The sequence below is a fragment of the Phyllobates terribilis genome, unplaced genomic scaffold, assembly GCF_046119375.1.
Source record: "Phyllobates terribilis strain yellow unplaced genomic scaffold, ASM4611937v1 Scaffold_11__3_contigs__length_659146591, whole genome shotgun sequence".
Lineage (NCBI taxonomy): Eukaryota > Metazoa > Chordata > Amphibia > Anura > Dendrobatidae > Phyllobates > Phyllobates terribilis.
In genome coordinates, this window is record NW_027362771.1 from 151,648,963 (window position 1) to 151,672,347 (window position 23,385).

General features: G+C 40.8%; 1 protein-coding gene across 3 annotated transcripts in view; it reads left to right on the forward strand.

The window, feature by feature from the left end:
* Positions 1-23,385, forward strand: part of FGD6 (FYVE, RhoGEF and PH domain containing 6) — a 128,999-nt gene that overhangs the window by 78,287 nt on the left and 27,327 nt on the right. For all 3 annotated transcript variants that reach the window (XM_073651681.1, XM_073651682.1, XM_073651683.1), the window contains exons 4-8: positions 7,499-7,566; positions 7,650-7,680; positions 16,913-17,064; positions 20,209-20,365; positions 22,580-22,667. In XM_073651681.1, coding sequence (XP_073507782.1) covers positions 7,499-7,566; positions 7,650-7,680; positions 16,913-17,064; positions 20,209-20,365; positions 22,580-22,667 — 496 coding nt within the window. The remainder of the gene's footprint in view (positions 1-7,498; positions 7,567-7,649; positions 7,681-16,912; positions 17,065-20,208; positions 20,366-22,579; positions 22,668-23,385) is intronic.

Consider the following 23,385-nt stretch of genomic DNA (forward strand, 5'->3'; position numbering starts at 1 on the left):
CACTGGAATTGGATTTTTTTTTGCAATTTCACCACACTTGGAATTTTTTTCCCGTTTTCCAGCACACGATATGGTAAAACCAGTGATGGCGTTTAAAAGTATAACTCGTCCCGCAAAAAAATAAGCCCTCACATGGCCATATTGAGCAAAAATTAAAAAAGTTCTGGCTCCGGGAAGAAGGGGGAGCAAAAAATGAAAACACAAAAACAGAAAGACCCATGGTCGTTAAGGGGTTAAACTCCAGTAAAATCACCTTAGATTAAATTTATTCTGATTGACCGGATCATATCAGATTAGAACTATATATGGAAGAGGCAATAGGGTTATTCGAATGTCTTGTTTTTCACGGAGCTTGACTTACAGTGAAATATGGACCATATTTTCTCTGACTCTAGTATGTATGGTTAGCATTATGAAAAAATTAAAGTAGTAACTGACTAGAATTTAAATAATTTCAGAGCCCTAAATTGAAAGAACTCTGCAACCAAGAATACTGGCTTTTCTTCGTTTTCTGGGAGCTTCATTGTAAAGAGGCATTTACATTGCAAGATAATCATGAACAAGCGTTGTTATCTTGCCGTGTAAACAGGCTGCCAATCACCTGATGAACAAGTAAAATTCATCAGGAGTCCCCAGCGCCTGTGCACAAGATCACTGCTGGAAACAGCCAGGAGAAAAAAGTGTGCTTTGCGTTAAAGGTGATGTGCGCATGCGCGGGACTTGAAAGACAAGACTGCACATCACAGGGCACTGTGACGTGCAGGAGAGGGGGGAAACATTATAATTCACAAAGTAGGCGGGGATTTCTTCCCATCCCCCGGCCTGCAAGCATCAGAAAACAGATTGAATAAAAAGACATTTCAAAGCAACCAGACCTCTAAAATGGGGCATACAGGTAAGTATAGATTTACATTTCTATCACCTGTATGCCCATATTAGAGGTCTGATAAGTCCCAGGGTGACAGATTCCCTTTAAAAGACTTTTGACCATTGCTTTCTGTGACCAGTTTGCATTTTCAAAGTAAAACCAGTTCCTAAGAACTCCCTATAGTTAAAATAAAATGAATATTAATAAAATTTAAATTTCATGCATATGCATCAAGTAGACTACATCCAAATGGATAAAAATGTTCTATGTAAATACATGAAGCTAACAAACGGCACAGCTGACAGCTGTGCTATCCATACCTTTGGCCCAGGCTCAAAAACGCTTGGTGATTACACCAAGATCTCTTCCCTTTTTTAACATTTAGTACAGGAATTACTACTTGAGGTTTTATATTCATTTTACAAGATATTGAGATACGAGCAAACCCAACAGAAACATTTCACTGATCTATGCATGTGTGCGTATATTTTATACGTGCACTATAATATATCTGTATATAGCTACATACAAATGATTGGTATTTCTTTTCAAATTACATATTCTGATGACTTTTAATGTAAAAATAGTCAGTTGACTCCTTTTCGCATTAGAACTTCAATTAACATCCTGGTAGGTGTCCGCATGTGTGGAGGGGGCTTAGGAGGTGAGCTTCCTCTGCTTAAGGCCGATGCTGATTATATTGCATGGTTGGCGTCTGACTCAGCCGTGGTCGGAGCGGGGTTCCAGCCATGCCTGTTAACAATTCAGATGCTGCTATTATGCTATCAAACAGCATGATTTTAATTGGATGTGTGCAAGGTGCTCTACCCCATATCTTCTCCCTTAGTACTTCTATTGCAGGAGACCAATAGGTTACCTGTTGAAGGCCTCCATCACTGCCGTTATATTGCATATAATACACACACGTGCACATACTGTGTATAATATATACCGTATATTCCGGCGTATAAGACGACTTTTGAAGACTGAAAAATCTTCTGTCTAGTCTGGGGTCGTCTTATACGCCGGTAATGCTTTTGAACTTTCAGAAATTGACATGCGGGGATACTCTGGGGGTGTTAATAAGCTGCCGTGGCCGTATCCCTGCCATGTCGGAGTTAATATAAGGTGGAGGGAGTTAAAATACGGCGGCGGTAGGTCCAGACAGTCAGCGCTTCTGTGCTGAAACTGACACATCGCTGCGTATTCCCAGCTCCGGACACAGCGCAGGGCTTCTGTGCCGACAGCTTTCACTTGTCACAGAAGCGCTGCGCTGTGTCCGGAGCTGGGAAGTTCGCATCGCTTCTGTGACAATGTATGAAAAGCCGGCAATTCAGCAGCGGCATAAGCCGGCACCCGACAATTTAGAATAGAAAGAATAGAGCTTCACACATAGATTAGATAGATAGAAACATGTCAGTCACATATATATGAAGTACAGTGACAGTATTGCTTACTGTACTTGTCATTTAGTGTAAAGGATTTATTAAAACAAATAATAGTGTTTTCATGCACCGTCTCTTTAAAAAAGCCGGCCGGCAATTCAGCATCTGTACCCAACAATTTATAACAGACAGAATAGAGCTTCACACATAGATTAGATAGATAGAAACATGTCAGTCACATATATATGAAGTACAGTGATAGTGTTGGTTACTGTACTTGTCATTTAGTGTTAAAATAAAGGATTTATTTAAAAAAAAATTGGCGTGGGGTTCCCCTTAATTTTAGGCTCTAGCGGAGGTTAAGCAGACAGCTGGGGCAGATGTTTGAAGCCTGGGAAGGGGGTAATACCCACGGAGCTTCCCAGGCTACTAATATCAGCCCCCAGCTGAATACCTAGCCTTTACTAGCTATTAAAATGGGGGACCCCCCAAAAAAAATGACGTGGGGTCCCCCCTAATTTAATAGCTAGCAAAGGCTAGGCAGACAGCTGGGGGCTGATATTAATAGCCCAGGAAGGGAGCCATGAATATTGGCCCCCTCCCAGGCTAGAAACACCAGCCGTCAGCCGCCCCAGAAATGGCGCATCCATAGGATGCGCCAATTCTGGCACTTAGCCTCGCTCTTCCACGCTGCCCTGGTGCGGTGGCAGGGGGTAATAGGGTTGGGGTTGATGTCAGCTTATAATGCCAGCTGACATCAAGCCCAGGTTAGTAATGGAGAGGCGTCTATAAGACACCCCCATTACTAACCCCATAGTCAAAGTTAAAAAAAACACAAACACCCAGAATAAAGTCCTTTAATTGAAATAAAGACACAATTCTTTATTGTTCTAAATTAAACCATACTTACCATCACGCCCATTCCAGCTGAAGCCAACGATCTCCTGCAATAAAAGAAAAATAATAAACCAACCTCATCCTTACCTCTCCATGGTTCCCAGGACAGCTTCAGCTCTGCTACATCGAGATGACAGGCTGGACCGCAGCAGAACGCCGCCATCCAGCCTGTCATCCCGCAGACACTGAGAAGCGCAGGCATGCTTGCGCTCCTCAGTGTCTCGCTGTGACGGCATCCAGATGAGCCGACAATGAACTCAGCTCACCTCCTGGACGTCCGTCACTGACAGCGTGGGAAACTTCTACTGCGCATGCGGGGAGCAGGAGAATTTTCCCACGCTGTCAGTGACGTGCATGAGGTGAGCCGAGTTCATTGGACATGATCTCGGCTCATCTGGATGCCGTCACAGTCAGACACTGAGGAGCACAAGCATGCCTGCGCTTCTCAGTGTCTGCCGCATGGCAAGCTGAACGGCAGCGTTCTGCTGCGGTCCAGCCTGTCATGTGAATGTAGCAGAGCTGGACCGGTCCTGGGAACCATGGAGAGGTAAGGATGAGGTTGCTTTATTATTTTACTTTTATTGCAGGAGATCGTTGGCTTCAGCTGGAATGGGCGTGATGATAAGTATGGTTTAATTTAGAACATTAAAAAATTGTGTCTTTATTTCAATTAAAGGACTTTATTCTGGGTGTTGTGTTTTTTTTAATTACTTTACTAGAAATTCATGGTGGTCATGTCTAATATTGGCGTGACCCCATGAATTTCGGGCTTAGGGCCAGCTGATAATGCCAAGCTGGCCCTAACCCCTTTATTACCCAGTGAGCCACCGCACCAGGGCCCTGGATGAGTTGGGTACAGCGCCAGAAGATGGCGCTTCTATGAACGCGCCATTTTCCGGGGTGGCTGCGGACTGCAATTTGCAGCGGGGGGGGCCCAGAAAGCTTGGGCCTCCCTGCGCTGCAGATTCCAGCCCCCAGCTGCCTAGTTGTACCTGGCTGGACACAAAAATAGGGCGAAGCCCCACGTCTTTTTTTTTTAATTATTTCATGAAATAATTTAAAAAAAAAGGGCTTCCCTATATTGTTGTGTCCGGCCAGGTACAAATAGGCAGCTGGTGGTTGGGGGCAGCCCGTTCCTGCCTGCTGTACCTGGCTGGACACAAAAATATGGCGAAGCCCACGTCAACATTTTTGGGAAAAATTAATTACAAAATTAATAATAATTTAGGGACTGCATCTTTATTAACCCCTCAATTGTCATTTAGTGTTAAAATAAAGGATTTTTTAAAAAGAAAATTGGCGTGGGATCCACCATCATTATAGTCTCTAGCGGAGGTTAAGCAGACGGCTGGGGCAGATGTTTGAAGTCTGGGAAGGGGGTAATACCCACGGAGCTTCCCAGGCTACTAATATCAGCCCCCAGCTGAATACCTAGCCTTTACTAGCTATTAGAATGGGGGACCCCCCCAAAAAATGACGTGGGGTCCCCCCTATTTTAATATGTTTATGAGTGACAGTTTTCCTGCTATATACCTGCATGTCATAAGAATTTAAATTAAAAAAGGACCATGTTAAATTCAAATCTGTTTTTTTTTAATTTTTACCGGTGTTTGGTATGCGTTGGAAAAGGGGTAGTCATATACGGTGAATATATCCTAAACTCTATATTTTAACAGGAAAGTAGGGGGGTCGTCTTATACACCAGGTCGTCTTATACGCCGGAATATACGGTACATATATAATGTGTGTGCTTAGTATTTCCACATCTGCAAAAATCTGATGTATAAAAATGTAGAGTTAATTAATCCATATGGTAAATACTAGTGATGAGCGAGCACTAAAATGCTCGGGTCGAGCACATTGGAATACTCGGGTGCTCGACCCGAGCAACGAGCCCAGTGTAAGTCTATGGGAAACTCGAACATTTTTCTGGCTGCCCCCCCTCCCCCCGGCGGTCTGCAGAAGGTCAAAAATTGCCCAAATCGATGGGAACAGTGCTCAATTAAACGTCGGGCAGGCAGAATATATAGGCAGGCAGGGTATATAGGAGGGTGCATGAAAAACATAGCAGGGCACTTGGAACACACTAGTGCCCTCCGATTTTCATGCACCAGTCTCTTTAAAAAAGCCGACCTGCAATTCGGCAACGGCATACACCGGTACCCGACAATTTAGAACAGAAATAATAGAGCATCACACATAGATTAGATAGAAACATGTCGGTCACATATATAATAAGTACAGTGACAGTGTTGGTTACTGTACTTGTCATTTAGTGTTTAAAGGATTTATTAAAAAAAATAATAATGTTTTCATGCACCGTCTCTTTAAAAAAGCCGGCCAGCAATTCATCATCGGTACCCGACAATTTAGAACAGAAAGAATAGAGCATCACACATAGATTAGATAGAAACATGTCAGTCACATATATACAAAGTACAGTGATAGTGTTGGTTACTGTACTTGTCATTTAGTGTTAAAATAAAGTATTTATTAAAAAAAAAATTGGCGTGGGGTTCCCCATAATTTTAGTCTCTCTAGGGGAGGTTAAGCAGACGGCAGGGGCAGATGTTTGAAGCCTGGGAAGGGGGTAATACCCACGGAGCTTCCCAGGCTACTAATAGCCCCAAGCTGAATACCTAGCCTTTACTAGCCATTAAAATGGGGGACCCAAAAAAAATGACGTGGGGTCCCCCCTATTTTAATAGCTAGCAAAGGCTAGTCAGACAGCTGGGGGCTGATATTAATAGCCCAGGAAGGGTGCCATGAATATTGGCCCCCTCCCAGGCTAGAAACACCAGCCGTCAACCGCCCCAGAAATGGCGCATCCATAGGATGCGCCAATTCTGGCACTTGGCCTCGCTCTTCCCACTGCCCTATAGCAGTGGCAGTGGGGTAATAGGGTTGGGGTTGATGTCAGCTTATAATGCCAGCTGACATCAAGCCCAGGTTAGTAATGGAGAGGCGTCTATAAGACACCCCTATTACTAACCCCATAGTCAAAGTTAAAAAAAAAAACACAAACACCCAGAATAAAGTCATTTAATTGAAATAAAGACACATTCCTTTAATGTTCTAAATTAAACCCTACTTACCGTATCACCCATTCCTGCTGAAGCCAATGTCTTCTGCAATAAAAGTAAAATAATAAGCCAACCTCATCCTTACCTTTCCATGGTTCCCAGGACAGCTTCAGCTCTGCTACATTGACATGACAGCCTGGATCGTAGCAGAACGCTGCCATCCAGCTTGCCATGCCGCAGACACTGAAAAGCTCCTCAGTGTCTCACTGTGACAGCATCCAGATGAGCCGAGTTCATGTCCAATGAACTCAACTCACCTCATGCACGTCACTGACAGCGTGGGAGAATTCTCCTGCGCTCAGAGCTTGAGCAGGAAAATTCTCCCACGCTGGGATGGCATTGAGATGACAGGCTGGATCGCAGCTGAGCGCTGCCATCCAGCATGCCATCCTTCATAGACACTGCAGAGCGCAGGCATGCTTGCGCTCTGCAGTGTCTCTGAAGGATGACAAGCTGGATGGCAGCGCTCAGCTGCGATCCAGCCTGTCATCTCAATGCAAGCAAGTAAAAAAAACAATTGCGAAATTGCACTGTTTTGCAATTTCACCATACTTTGAAGTTTTTCCCCATTTTCCAGTACACGGTATGATAAAACTAATGGTGTCGTTCAAGAGTACAACTCGTCCCTCAAAAACAAGCCCTTACACAGCCATATTGACCGAAAAATAAAAAAGTTATGGCTCTGGGAATACAGGGAGCAAAAAAACAAAAGTGCAAAAACTGAAAAACCCAAGGTGGTAAAGGTGTTAAAATTCAGGAAAAATCATCTCCTATAATGGAGGGCTAGACTTTGTGGTATGTGCCAAAGGCACTATATTAAAAGGGGAGCAACGACTATATTTGGTAAGCAATGAGGCAACTGGATTAGATGCCCAAGGATGGTATCTGAAGAGTTAGCGAGGGATGTAGTTTTCAATTTACTAATACTTTAATATTAACTGAATACGTGTTTTGTTGTGCACCAAAGAGGGAGGGGGAGTTCACTGGGATTGTGGGAGGGGTTAAACTTGTTTTTGGGAAAATGAAAATGCTTGTATGCATTAACTATGTACGAGATAGTAAGTACGTACTTACATACATACTGTATATATAATATGTATTTTTTTTTTCTATAAACTTGGTTTGAGGTTTATTTTGAAGTTTGTTGAACATATACTGTGGAATTAATGGCGCTATAAGCGAGTAAAATACACTGCATTTCTATAATGAATTGTTTGCGTCTATAGGTAAAGTTGTAATGGACTGTTACTTTATTCACATAACAGGAAAAGAAGCCAAGAAAGAAGACCAAAATTTATTACATTGCCAAGGAAATCATGAGCTCAGAGAAAGTGTAAGTATGGACTGAGCACATTATTTGCTCCTTTTTTCATGATTTTGTTTTTCCTAAGTTTAATTCTGCTTTCTATTTAACAGGTTTGTTGACGTCCTTAAGCTCCTGCATATAGTAAGTACAGCATAATACAAAGAATTATGGTCTTGTAGTTTTGTATTACACAAGCTCTGTGTTATTAGTTTTCTTTTGTTTCCCCGCTCCCTAAACTCCCTGCTAGGTGATGCATTCTTTACACTGTTAAATTTACAAAGATGGATTATTAAAAACTCTCAATAGTGAAATAAAGGTGTGCAAGTTGTGTGCTGGAGCCTTGAGGGAGCCAGTTATATACATACAGTCCCTAACGGTTCATTTCAAATCCATTTATATTATCTAGGTTTACCTTCTTTAGATCACTATTGTCAATACCTTCATGAACGCATTGGCCCCGATTCATCAAAGCAATTTTGCCAGTTGCAACATTTTAAAAGTCGCAAAACTCGTAGTTGTGCAAAAATTTTGCGACTTTTGATGTTTTCACCAGTTTTTCCCAGCTTTGCCAAAATAAGTGGAGATGGAGCGGGGTGGGGGTGAGGCAGGGGCTGTGATGCAACGGTTCCTTAAATTCCTGACGAGCTGTGTTTTTCTTTAAGTAAGAAATGTTACTCCAAGAACTGGAGTAAGATCTTTGGCATTGCTCACGGTGGTGTACGCCTCTTAATCAGGAGCATCTAACTCCTACACGCCCCCTTATCAGGGCCGTCGACAAAATGGCTGGTCTTGATGAATCGTGACCAACATATAGAAGGGCAATGCTGTGCTTTTGTTTTGGAAAAGGCTAAAAAGAACAAAACTATTGCACTGCTATCCTAAAATAAAATAGAAGTTCTGAAAATTATTAAAAGGGCTAGGAATGAAAATGTTTCCGCCAACCTTCTAGTCTGAGGACACAGCTGTTGTTGAGATTGCTGAGACTGCTGGCTTATCGCTAGAATTGGATCAGAAGGAAATCCAGAACTGCCAAGGAAGTTCAGTGCTTGCAAATATAATAAAGTTCATATAACACTTTCAATCCCTCACAACAGCTGCAGAAGGTGTAATATTGATGCCATTAATTAAATGTATGAAAATACAGACCAGCAACATCCTCTACATACAGGTTTGCAGTAAGTCTGTCCAGAACCCCCTTTTTTGTAAATTTTCAATGTGTTTTTATTACAAACAATTTATTTAGGGCATCTCAGTTATTTCAACTCTGGAACACTAGGACAACTTATAATATTGACATTGTTTCCTTTTATATACTTCATATCTCACACTAGATAACCTGTTAAATTTCCCTTTACGTTATTATGCTTGTACTGATGTCTGATATGAGTAGTTTTTATATAAATTATGTACAATAATTATTTCTAGGTAATCCGTTTTTCCATATTTTTTGGGTGGGGACTTCATTTTATTTTTGATATCTTTATTTCATATAAATTTTATTTGTTACATGTTGATCTAAATCCAAAGTCACTAAAAATTGTTGAGATTAGATACCCCAGATGTGGTGATATAGAATCAGTTATCTGTAATATCTCTGAACACCTTTTTTATTTTTATTTTTTAGCGTTTTTTTTTTTTTATATTCATTTCATTCCTCCACTTCGCTGATGATTCTAATGTAAAAAAAAAATGTAGTTCACATTACATTATTGTTTCTGTTTTTTAATTTAACGTTTTTTAGCAGATTTATTTTTTTTCCAGTTAAACTATTTTATTGCATTAACATAAAATAAACACAATAAAACACAGGTTTGAACCTAAATTAGCATTAGGCTTTACAGTTATGCTCAAAAGTTTACATACCCCGGCAGATTTTTTGCTTTCTTGGCCTTGTTTCAGAGAATATTAATAACAAAACAACTTTTTCTCCACTCCTGGTTATTGGTTGGGTGAAGCCATTTATTGTCATACTACTGTGTTTTCTCTTTTTAAATCTTAATAACAACCAAAAACATCCAAATGACCCTGATCAAAAGTTCACCTACTCCAGTTCCTAATACCGTGCATTACCCCCTCTAACATCAATGACAGCTTGAAGTCTTTTATGGTAGTTGTTGATGAGGTTCTTTATTTTCTCAGATGGTAAAGCTGCCCATTCTTCTTGGCAAAAAGCCTCCAGTTCCTGTAAATTCCTGGGTTGTTCTAGCATGAATTGCTCACTTGAGATCTCCCATGAGTGGCTCAATGATATTGAGGTCAGGAGACTGAGATGGCCACTCCAGAACCTTCACTTTATTCTGCTGTAGCCAATGACAGGTCGACTTTGCCTTGTGTTTTGGATCGTTGTCATGTTGGAAAGTCCAAGTACGTCCCATGCGCAGTTTCCGGGCTGATGAGTGCACATTTGCCTCTAGTATTTGCTGATAACGTGCTGCATTCATCTTTCCTTCAACTTTTATTAAGTTTCCTGTACCTTTTGTAGGTCGCACATCCCCAAAACATCAGCGATCCACCTCCGTGCTTTACCGTAGGAATGGTGTTTTTCATCATAGGCCTTGTTGACCTCTCTCCAAATGTAACGTTTATGGTTGTGGCCAAAAGGTTCAATTTTGGTCTCATCACTCCAAATTACCTTATTCCAGAAGTTTTGAGGCTGGTCTCTGTGCTGTTTGGCATATTGTAGGCAAGATACTTTGTGGCATTTGCGCAGTAATGGCTTTCTTCTGGCGACTCGACCATGCCGCCCATTTTTCTTCAAGTGCTTTCTTATTGTGCATCTTGAAACAGCCACACCGCTAGTTTTCAGAGTCCTGAATTTCAGCTGATGTTATTTGTGGGTTTTTCTTTGCATCCCGAACAATTTTTCTGGCAGTTGTGGCCTAAATTTTGTTTGTTGGTCTACCTGACCGTGGTTTGGTTTTTACAGAGCCCCTGATTTTCCATTTGTTAATCACAGTTTGAATGCTGCTGACTGGCATTATCAATTCCTTGGATATCTTTTTGTATCCCTTTCCTGTGTTATACAGTTCAACTACCTTTTCCTGTAGATCCATTGACAATTCTATTGCTTTCCCCATGACTCACAATCCAGAAACGTCAGTGGCCGGATGAAAGATGCAAGAGTGTGTCTGAATCCCAGAAACTCACTCAGCTTTTATGCACACACACTGATTACAAGCAAACAGGTCACAGGTGAGGATGTTACCTTTAGTAGCCATTCAAACCCATTTGTGTCAAATTCTGTGCATGTTATCAGGCCAAAATCACCAGGGTATGTGAACTTTTGATCAGGGTCATTTGAATGTTTTTGGTTGTCATTAAGATTTAAAAAGAGAAAACACAGTAGTTTGACAATAAATGGCTTCATCCAACCAATAACCATGAGTGGAGAAAAAGTTTTTTTGTTATCATTCATATTTTCTGAAACAAGGCCAAGAAAGCAAAAAATCTGCCGGGGTATGTAAACTTTTGAGCACAACTGTATAAATGGCTATTGACAGTTGTAGGGAGGAGAGTATGCAGTAGTGAGCATCAGAGCCAGGGGTCTCAAGGGGCAGTCTGGTCATCTGATAAAAGTCTGCAGTCATGATGTGACTGTAGACTTATGAATCCTGACTGTGTGCAGTGAGCATGCTTTCAGAATTCACAAGTATTGGCAGTGAGAGTGGGCGATCATTTGACAGCAAAATATGTAGCATGCATGTTGTCACATGCCGACTAAACGTGCTCGGCTTCTCTCAGTTCACTTGGATTAAGAGAAGCCAGGCATGTCTATTTTGAATGTGGCCGTAAATAAGTAAATCTCATACTTGCGGTCACGTTGACCTTCCACCACCCTCAAGCTCAGGATTCGGAAGTCTGCAGTCAGTGACTGCTGACTTTTATCAGAAGACTGGACAACCTTTTTAAAGAGGACCTGTCACCAGGTCAAAAGTGTCCAGTTTTCCAGTTTTTGCTCTTATTTTATGCCGTGTGTGTGTGTGTGTGTGTGTGTGTGTGTGTGTGTGTGTGTGTGTGTGTGTGTGTGTGTGTGTGTGCAAAATTCCCAAAATTAAAAAAAACGTAATCTTATCAAGTAGAAAATAAATGCCCAAAGAGGTAAAATTGTAGGAAAATCTAGAGCTATTATGTATTATTTAGCTGGACAACGTATGTATTTTGTACTGTAGCTTTGTAGTATAGATACTTCATGCTCGATTAGCAGCAATAAATTCTTGCAGGAAACAAGTACTAATGAGAGGTTAGCCATTCACCTTTCCTGTTTTTCAGGAAACTGGAGATTTTAATTTTTCTTCCCCCTGCTGAAATCACAGGCAGGACAATCTTTATTTTTAAGTCCCTCAAGTGACTTTATAAATGAAGGAAAACATAGAGGAAAAGATTTTTATGCATATTGTGAAATCTGAGCGATCTGTAGGACAAACATACAATAAAGGTCTCAGTGTTATGTAAGAAGTTTTCAGCTTCTGGAGAATAGATGGTGCACAGCAGAGTGTAGGCGAGTTGAGGCATGCAGATGACCTGCTTCAGTTGAAAATGTGTAATCCACATCTGTTAATGTTTTTATACAGGAAAAACTGCAAAAATCAACATGCACGATTCAGAGCCGAACAGATTTTAATATTGTTTTACCTGACCATTTCCTAAGTTTGAATGTGGATGAATTTATTTTCATGTGTTAGACTTCACTCAAAAGCTGAGCTAAGCTGTAACAGGCAGTCTATCAACCCCAAATTGCATTTTAAATGGGCTATATAGTGTTGTAGGGGACTTAGCCTCTATTACAACCGCTGGAAAGCTGTGCCTGTTATTGGGACAGTGACTGAGAAAATAACTTTTATTTCATAGGTAAATGAGGAGGCTTCTTCCTCGCTTCCCAGAGCGAACACTTTTAATGCTGCTGGTGTGTGTGTGTGTGTTTGTGTGTGTGTTTGTGTGTGTGTTTGTGTGTGTGTTTGTGTGTGTGTTTGTGTTTGTGTGTGTGTGTGTGTGTGTGTGGCCAACATGTGTGCGACCAAAATGTGTGTGACCATAGTATTCTTCTGACGCCGCTCGCTACACTAATACACCTGGAAGTGTAAGTCCAAAAGGTCGTTACCAGAGATTTTTCTCTGGTGGCTTGTGCTTCTTCCTCTCTCTAATGTTGACCAATCAAAAACGGGCAGCAACATACAAGAGGGGAAAAAAAGAACATTTTCCCACAGTAGCTTAGAGCAGGTTTTCTTCTGTATAAAACATGTAATGACAGTCTGATCTTTTCGGAGTAGCACAGAGTATGAACACCTTTCATCTCAAAACAGTCAGTGTGGGGGAGGGGAGTACAGCAGAGCTGAGCTTTGTCTCCTTACAAATATGTCTGCAGCTTCAGCTCCTCTTCCCCCCCTCATGGACTTCTGTGAAATGAAAGCTAAAAGGTATTTGCACTCTCCGCTCTACTTCTGGCTCTTAAAATGACTGCAGTGAGGACTGTCGTTACATGTCTCACACAGGAGAAAACCTGTTTGTTTTTCACTGTACGTTGTTACATGTTTATGATTTGGTTAGTGTCATACAATGGAAGTACACGCCACCAGTGAAAAATCTCTAGTAACATCCTTTGTACTTAATGGGTATCTGTCATGTAAAATAACGCTATTAAACTGCAGATATGGGGTTAATCTTCAGGTTAATAGCGTTCTGACACCATGCGGCGCTGGGATTGAGGGCTCCGCTGCCTGGAAGAGATTAACTTTATTCTCCTCCAACAGTGTTTGGCTTCCAGTCATAGGGGTGGTGCCAGCAGTCACCGCTCGTGTGTATGTGGTGGTGGCTGTAACCCTGCCCTCAGTACTGACTGACAGCCCGCCCTAATGTTGAACGAGCTGTCAGTCAGTGCCGGGGGCGCAGTTACAGCTGCTGCTTACTATGCACAGAGCAGTGACTGAAACCATGCCGGTGCCAGTCCAGAGCCTCTCAGCTAGCCAATTCAGTTCTCATACTTTGCACTGATGAGGGCCAACAGCCTGAAACACGGTGTCTGCAAATTGGGATACTGATTTGGCTATTATCCTAAGTCATATTGCACGACTCGTTAAAGGGTTGATTGTGACTTGTAGGATTGTTGCTTCCAATAGGTGGCGCTATAGAGTTCAAGTCCTCTTTTTCTTTGAAGAGCCAACTTGCATATTAAATTTCCCAGAGGAGCATTGCACGGCAAATAAGCCTCCTTACCTTGACATGCAAGAGCCGGGATGTCACTCTCCACAAGGAGAAACGTTACCCCTTAGACCTCAGTCCAGAGCCTCTCATCTACCCAAATCAGTTCTCATTCTTTGCACTGACGAGGGTCAACAGCCCGAAACACCGTGTCTGCAAATTAAGATTCTGATTTGGCTTTTATCCTAAGTCATATTTGCACGACTTGATTGTGACTTTTAGGACTGCTGCTTCCAATAGGTGGCGCTATAGAGTTCAAGTCCTCTTTTTCACTGAAAGGTCAATTTGCATACCCTTATGATTGGAAACCAAAGGCTGCCAGGTGGAATAAAGTTAATTTCCTTACTGCTGTGGGATTCTGTGTGCCGGCCCGCATGTCAGAACAATATTAATCTGCAGATTAACGCCCTATTTGCAGGTTAATAGCATTATTTTATATTTCAACTTCAGTTTAACAGAAAATTCTAACCTAATTTTACAAGCTAATATCGCTGCAGCGGAGAGGGGAAATTAAAAAAATAAATCTTACTATTCAGCTCTGCAGCCACTATCCCCTGATGTTGCCACTTTAACATTCTCAAATTGGTGAGAGGTCTTCCTTAATGTCCCATCTGGCTGCAGCATTTTTAAACCTAACAAAAACATGCAGTTGAAAAATACACAAAAAAGTGTCTAAACATTGTATGTTTATCCATCCTTAAAGTAGAGATGCAGCATGGACATTGATTTTGCAAATGGCATAGTTTACAATTTTCTTACAAAGGCATTACTGGAATTGCTCACTTTACAAGCCAGAACGGTTCATGAATACATCCCTGTAGGGCTGCTGGATATGTCACATTATCAACTGAGAAGAATATTGCCCACTTATGGGAATGATGTGGAATGTAAAAGCTTCCAAAGCATTTTAGAATTACTTTTGGATTGTTTCCACTTATGAGGGAGCAAATCCGATAATAATGTTATCCACTTTATAATGTTATTGATTTTTGATTCGCATCAATGTCCTCTATGACCACACTGCCTGGCGGGAGCTGAGTGTCGGTATGTTTATCACCAGGAACATGGTGCACAGCTGAGAAATTTCCAGTCTTTCTAGAGTTTAGCCGGAGACCTATAGAAAAGAACACATGGAGTCCCTTCAATCACTGGCATTTTATTTCCTGGAGTCAAGTTACATCAGTAATTACATAACATTGAAAGGCTACATAGTCTGATCTGTGGTTGGGTGTAATTGTGATTAATGAGATTGTAAGTTGTAGTTACTCTTTATATATGCAGTGTATAGGATACATGAAAGTAGGAATGTACACTTAACAAAATATTAAAGCAAAATGTAGCTAAAAAATAGGGCTACACAGAGCCTTTGGTTTGCTTAACATGAAGATTACATTTTTGCCCGCATGTTGCAAGTTACATGCAACTTTGCCATCATGAATAGTTTTCCAGGATATGTGCTGTATTTCCTTATTTGTAGATTATTACATTTAGTGTCTGCTACAGCGGGGTTCTTAAGATTGTGTACTTTAAATCCATATACTTCTGCCTCTAAAGACTGGGAGCCCATGCATAAAACACATTTCTCTGTCTCAAAGACAGATTTACTCCACTCAAAATTATAGTCCCTATAAGAGATGATCAATTCGATTCAAATCAGATTTGTGTTGAATTTGAGGGAATTTTTTATTTGGCTTTTTAAAGGGGATCAAAGTTGCCACATTACCAGCATAAATTGTATTCCCTGCTCGGCGAGCAGACGACTGCTAACGTTATATCGTTTTTTGGATCACTGCATATCCTAAAGTCATGGTTTCTTCTGTGTACACAGATTGTGTATAATTATTAGTGTGACAGTAGTCTGCCCCCAAATAGGGATCATTTTTCGGCCATTTTTAAATTTTAAAAAGAAAAAAAATAGTAGTGCGGTGTGTTATTAAACTGGCTGGAGGATACTAGCAGTTACCATTCATTTACGCATAGCCAGATATATTAAAGTTACTTTGACATTGCTAAGTGGATTTTTGTACTAAATAGAATTAGGCTATGTTCACACATATTGGGTTTTTCAGCATATTTTGCTGCAGATTTTTATGCAAATTATCAGCTTCGTTTTGCAGTACCTGCAAAGTGTATGAGAAACCAGAATTCTCTATTCACACTTCTTTATTATTATTTTTTTTTTGCTGCATATTTTGTGTCTTGGTTGGGTTTTTGGAAAATAGAGCATGTCACTTCTTTCAGCGTTTTTTCACCCATAGGAAGTAATGGGTGGTGAAAAAAACGCTCCAAAAAACAGTTAGATTTTTTTTATTTCAGCATTTTTGATGGCAAAATAGAATGGGGCTTTTTTTTTTTCACTGAACTTTATGTACATGCCTAAAAAGAGACAAAAGGACAGTGAAAAAACGCTAAAAAAATGCAGCAAAACCTGCGTTTTTGTCGCAGCTGATTTTCTGCCAGAGATCCGTTTTGCTGCAGTTTTCTGACGTAAAAAAAACACATGTGGGAACATAGCCTTAAAGTGGTTTAATACAGTCCTAAGAGACGTGAGGATGTTAGACACCTCAATTCAGGGCAAATGGAGGCTCTGCAATACTCACGGCAAATAAAATGAAAAATAAAAATAAATAATTAGAATTTCAAAACATTTGCTTATCTCTAGTTACAAGTGATGCAAAAGGAGCCCCGACCAAGTATTGTGTGCATTTACTGAACATACATTACAATAGGCCAACATTTCAGATTTTAAAAACATTTTTCAAGCTGTTGTTATAAAGTATTCTAATTTACTGAGATAATGACTTTTGTGTTTTCATTGGCTGTAAGCCATAATCATCAACATTAACAGAAATAAACACTTGAAATAGATCACTCTGTTTATAATGACTCTATATAATATACGAGTTTGACTTTTTGTATTGAAGAACTAAAATAAATTAACTTTGTGATGATATTCTAATTTAGTGAGATGCACCGGTGTATACACATACATACATACTTACATACATACATACTGTATACACCACTATTGACTCCAGACTCCACTTTTTCTATCTTGTTTTCTTATTCCTCACCCTGTAGAAGTGTCAGCGCTCGAGTTAATTCTATTTATGCTTAGTATGTACTGTGGAGGAAACGACTTTGCTCAGACCAGGGTTTGTTATCCTTACTTTGGCAGGATTTCCGCTATGCTGTGGCTCAAGCTTCTCTGCATCTCGGGAAGCCAGTGATTGAGGACAAGGTCCTAAATCAGATCCTGTACTACCTGCCACAGCTGTATGAGCTAAACCGCGATGTGCTGAGAGAGCTAAAGGAGAGGATGTCTCAATGGTACTTTTTTACTTCTGTTTTGTATAATCACACAGAAAATTTGGCAAACTTGTCATCTATACATTCAAGTCTTTTATATTTTTTCTACATTTTATTTTATTGTAACAGTTAAAGAGATATTCCCATCTCCAAGATCTTTTCCCAATATAATGTAGGTGTAATAACAATATTAGCAAATGCCTCAAATTAGGAATGTAGTATAATAATAAAAAATAATCTTTTTATTTATATAGTTCCAACATATCCAGCAGCGCTTTACAATTCAGACAATTTACAGACATTATGGGTACTGTCCCCATTGGGGACATTATCTATCTGCTTGTCTCTCCAGCTGGTTTTACTGGTGTTCTTCCTTTCCCTTTTTCTTTCCTTGTCTTTCCCATTCCTTTTCTTTCCCTCCTAGCTTTTCAATGTTTTATATAAAAGGTATCTTATATGTGTATCGTAACTCTTTTCCCTAGCCTATCCTTTACATACCAACCTTTTTTCATTTTCTTCTATCCCTTTAATTTTTTATTTTTCCTTTTTTCTCATTTTCCTTAATAAACCATATTTCCCCCCCCCCCTTCTCATCCTTAACCCTTTCCACTCTTCATTTTGCCTATATCTTTCATCTGTTCATTTGCTTTTATATTACTGTGATAATTCTAATACGTCTCCCCCCTCTTTCTTTACCCTATTTATGTAAAAAATCCTTAATAAAAACTACTTTAATAAAAAAGGCGCCCAAGGATGCTGCTATGTGGAACCTAAAAAACACATGTAAAAAAACTGCAGTTACTTTTTTAAGTGGAGAATCAAAGCTTTTCTGTACTATAAAAACACATTAAAAATACTGCTTCACATCTGCACCAGGAACGCATCAAATAAGGGGGAAGAGATTGTTATTGTGGAGTTTGGTGCGGACATCTGCTGAAAACAAAAAAGTCAGTATTTCTGCAACGTGTGAACACGGCCTTACAGACCCAAAAGCCAGATGTCGTGTAATGAAGCTACATAAAGATGAGAAAGTCCTGGTGGCTCAGACTGTTAATAAGGGAACAAAAAATTAAATCCACAGGTTCCAACTAGAGATGAGCAGGACGCACAGATGACGTCCCGCCAGCTCTGACTAATTAAAAGCCGCATCAGGAACGCCGAAAGGTTAGAGATTTCGTGGCCTCCCTTCAAACTGCCAGGTAACGCTGACCTGGACGCTGGACTCGAGAACCGGGAATCCACCGGCTCATCTCTAGTCCAAACTGTCCCGGATACAGTGGACAGTCCTGGATTTGGGTGTACACCCTGCAGTCTTGAGCGTGTGCTGAATGTCCCTCACTGCCAACTCCTCCTGCCAGGGGAGAAAGAAATGGTAAATGGGCATGGATTGGGGTGTGGCCAAAATTTGCCATGGCGCGCTACACATAATTTGTCCCTCTTTCTGTTCTTCAAAAGTTGGAAGGTATGCCTTAGGTATCCATGGTTACGACCAGGGCTGTGGAGTCGGTAAGCCAAACCTCTGACTCAGACTCCTCAATTTCCCTGACTCCAACTCCACAGCCCGGCCTCACTACTGAGCGTGTACATAAAGTGCAGCACAGATTCATCTCAACTAAAAGCCCAGATCCTTACATCAGTAACAGAACAGATCTTTATAGGACATTTCATAACTTTCCCAAATTCTAATGAAAACATTTACAGCACATTCTGCATTGTACTTGTTACACGCACGCCACTAGGTTCAGATAGGGCGAGACGGGTTTCATGAATTGTTTGGAATCCTGGGGGAACCGTTACTCAGGACGTCCATAGACTGCAACTTCTCTCAGGCACACGATAGATTCAGTTGCCGACCAGACACATTTGACAAGAGTCTTTTTCAATTGTTTAACAGTGGAATTTAATCTGAAGCATGGCCAGTGCAATTCAGTGATATTACAGCAACAATCTTCATTACAGTACAGTCTGAGTTTCTTGAGCAACCGGCTCCAGTAACAATGCAGTAGTTTCTTCACAAGGCACAGTATTACAGTCTCCTCAGTAGCATAATTCAGCATAGATTAGATCTCTTAGCAGCACACTTCTATGCATACACAACCATAAGCTTTTCCTTCACAATGACACAGTATTCTTTATCCTGCATACAGATTGAGGAGGGGGGGGGGTTGATGAGGGAGATGATCCCTGTGACACAATTCCTTCCAGTCTTTATCTTCCTGCCTGATACCCGAACTAACAGTGGAGAGTATTATCCGACTTGTGTTTAGTTTCTCTCCTGATCTGAATCCTGATCAGTTGCCTTCTGTCAGATGCAGATAACACACCATCTTTCTCTTTGGCTTCAGCCAGACTACAATAACAAGTTCCCCACAATCCCCCTGGGGCTCTGCTAAAACACTCCCTGTCTCCTGTGACTGTGTTAACCCCTCTAGTTGCTGGATGCTTGTGGAGCACAACACTTCTTGTCTCCTGTGCTTGTGTTGCTTCAAAAGCATCCAGCAACTATTAGAAGTAACAGTACTACTTCTGCGTGTTACATACTACTGTACCCCATTTATAATATATTGTCGAAGTCGGTCCATTTTATACCGACTCCAACTCCACGACTCTGACTCCATATCCCTGTAACCATGGTTACCTAAGGTCCTGCAATGCCTGCACATGAGGAAAGAGACCTAGATAGTCAGAAGAACTATACTATATTTCTAATTGGAGGTATTTACTAATATTTTTATTATTACTACATATTGGGATAGGATCTCGGCGATGGGAATACTTCTTTAATTTTTAAATCCTTTACCATTGACTTTAATGAGGAAAAAAATCCTCGTAATGTATTTTATTATTGACATTGAAGGAAAACTACAAGCAAAACTATATGTGTGGGTTATGCCCAGTGCACGGCCAGACACAGATGTAAAAAATGGGGGAGAAAATCCATGTGGATCTCCCCCTCAGGCTGTACACTAAGCATGACATGGTGGATCAGTTTTGCATAGAATGTCATAGAAAAATACCGTATTTGTTTTTGAGTTATAAGTTGAAAGACATAAAAAAGGAAATGTATATTTTGATTTTATGGTTAGATCGGTTTCTTGTGGCATATGACTGTTTTAACACAATTGGCCATATTTTTCCATGCTCTAAAAAGACTTTGCCTTGTAGGAGTGAACAACAGAAAATTGCAGATATTTTTCTGAAAAAAGGCCCATACCTTAAGATGTATTCCACGTACATTCGAGAATTTGATCGGAATGTGTCATTACTTGATGAACAATGCAAGAAAAATGCTGCTTTTGCTGGAGTAGTTAAAGATTTTGAGGTAATGAAATGCCAAATTCTTTATATTATGGCAATCATTTTGTGATTAAGAGCATGCAAAAGTGATGCTGCAGGTATATGTTTTATTGTGGTTCAATGACTTTTATTAAAGAAACACTCCCAACCAAACTTTTAGTCCCTAAACCTATCTAAATGGTATTTTAACGCACCTACACTATACTAAACACAATCAGTCTTCCCTGGTTTCCAGTGCCGCTCCAGTTCTCTTCTCACTAGCCTGACTTCAGTTGCTACTCATCCGATCACACGGGTTTGTGTGTGAACTGGAAGTCGCTTTTAGGCCACTATCAGTATTTTGTCAGTATTTTTTCTCAGGAGTGGGAGCCAAAACCAGGTGAGGAACAATCAGAGAAAAGGTATAATAGAAACAAGTCACCAATTCTGCATTTATCACCCACTCCTGGTTTTGGCTCCCACTCCTGAGAAAACATACTGACCAAATACTGATAGTGGGGCCGTGGCCTTACTATGCAAGTCTGTAGAGTCACGTTCTGAGACTCCATAGGCTAATTAATTTTATGGTATATCCACAAAGTACCAGATTACCCATAAACATTTAAAGCGAGTTACCATGGACAGTGGCGTACCACAAATGGTGGCAGACCACACAGCCACTATGGGGCCCGTGAGTCAGGCCCCCCCCCCCACTAACTCCCACAACATACTTTTAACTGTTTCGGCATCCAGAGGGTCAGAAGACTCTGAGATCGGAGCAGCATGGGAACAGGGAGAGGTGAGTATTTTGGTTTATTTTTTAAGTATGGATCACTATGTGGTGCTCATTTTACTGTATGGAGCAATATATGGGGCCCATTATACTGTATGGAGCAATATATGGGGCCCATTATACTGTATGGAGCAATATATGGGGCCCATTGTACTGTATGGAGCAATATATGGGGCCCATTGTACTGTATGGAGCAATATATGGGGCCCATTGTACTGTATGGAGCAATATATGGGGCCCATTGTACTGTATGGAGTAATATATGGGGCCCATTGTACTGTATGGAGCAATATATGGGGCCTATTATACTGTATGGAGAAATTTATGGAGCCCATTGTACTGTATGGAGCAATTTATGGGGCCCATAATATCGTATGGTGGACTATATAGGAGGAAAATTACTTTGTAAGGACTGCAAATTTGTGAGATGTGCTCTACTGAGACCTTGCCAAATATTAAGGTGTTTTTTTTTTGGGGGGGGGGGGGTGGATTTCTGCTGATTTATATGTACGCCTCTGACCCTGGAATAATGTTTTATTAATCTATAGGCTTGCAGATGATGAAAATAACACATTAATACTCACCCTTCCGCCTGTTCATGTCTTTGTTGACTGGCTGCAGCAGTGACATCATGACTACAGCACATATGGCCGCTGCAGCCAATCAATGGGCTTCACGGCCCATGCCACTGGTATGTTAGCAAAACATTATTTGTTGTAATAACTGATGTAATATTACAAGGAATATATAAATAATATATGTAGCATTGTGTATATGCTGTAATATCGTACAGTGGTCTGTATGTATTTGATGTACAGTACATTGCCAGGCAGCTGCTCCGATTCATTCCCGGGGGGGGGGGGGGTAGATTAGCCGATGTAATCATGATATTTCACATGGCAATATCCTGATTTCTTCTAAATAGAGAAACCAGAAACGAGCAGAATATATAAAGTAAAATTATTGCAAAGGTTTTGTTATTTTATGCCCATTTTGACTTGTCAGAACCCTGTTTATATAGAAAGTTCTGGAATCTGTCATGGGCAAAAAAATTTATTTATCTGCTGATATAGAGTTAATCTGCAGTGCAGGTAAATGGTATTAAAATGCTGCCTGGCCGCCTTTCTGAAAGCATGGCTACTGGACCCAATAGAAAATAAAACAACTCATGTCCAGCAGCAGCTCCGCTCTAGAAATGTTAGTGCCCCTATTCCTGATGGATCACGTGGTGTTGTGTCACGTGATGGCTGCAGCCAGTCAGCTGCCACTGGTCGACCTCAGCTTCTACTATTTTGTCACAACAATGTCACATGACCTGATGGGAATAGTACCGCCGTCATTGCAAGAACAGTACCACTGCAGGAGTTGAGTATAGATTGTGTTTTCTATTTTCTATGAGGCCGTGAAGCAGGGGTTATATAGTAGTGGACAACCCCTTTAACGTAATGCATTGTTTTGTTTTTTCAGATGAGCCCTCGTTGTGCTAACTTGGCTCTGAAGCATTATTTACTCAAACCGGTTCAAAGGATTCCTCAGTACAGATTACTTTTAACAGGTACACAAAGAAGTTTCTATAAGTCATACTAGTAGTAGATTTATAGATAAACACTGTAGAGAAAGAGTGCACCAGACCATAAGGTGATACCTTTCTAAAAAGATATCCTAGATCCAGGTAATGGAGTGGCGTAGGCACAACTCCTGTGAAAGCTCAATAAGAAAGGACTCCTCAAGGATGCTTGAAGGAAAAGACCATTCACGGTTTTGGACTGTGCTAACTCAAATGATGATCCTTGATCCAATATATAAAGAAGCGGTTTTTATTCCACAATGTATTTCCATGCCGGACTGTCGTCTGTACAGTTGGTTTTTACAATTGAGGAAGACGCCAGTCCGGCGTGGAAACTGTCTCAACTAGCAATATACAGCTGAAAATGATGTACAATAGGGCACACTGTGGCTCCCTCTGTATCATTAGTCAATGGCCCCGACAGAGCCACTGAACGTAAGGTTGAACACTGTGAACATAGTCTAACAGCTGGTGCACATTGTGTGTGCCAACCCTGCACCTACACACACTTGTGCGGATCCAATGCTGCACTCGCATGGAGATGGACTGCTGTCCTGCCTTCCTTTTTCCTCCCGTCCATTTCATCCCCTTCCCTCATTATTTTCCCTTCTTTTTTCCTTCTTTTCTCCTTTCCCTTCTTCCTTATCTCATTTGAGCAGTAGGAAATGTATGTGTACATGTTTGCAATGTTTCAATAAATGTTGGA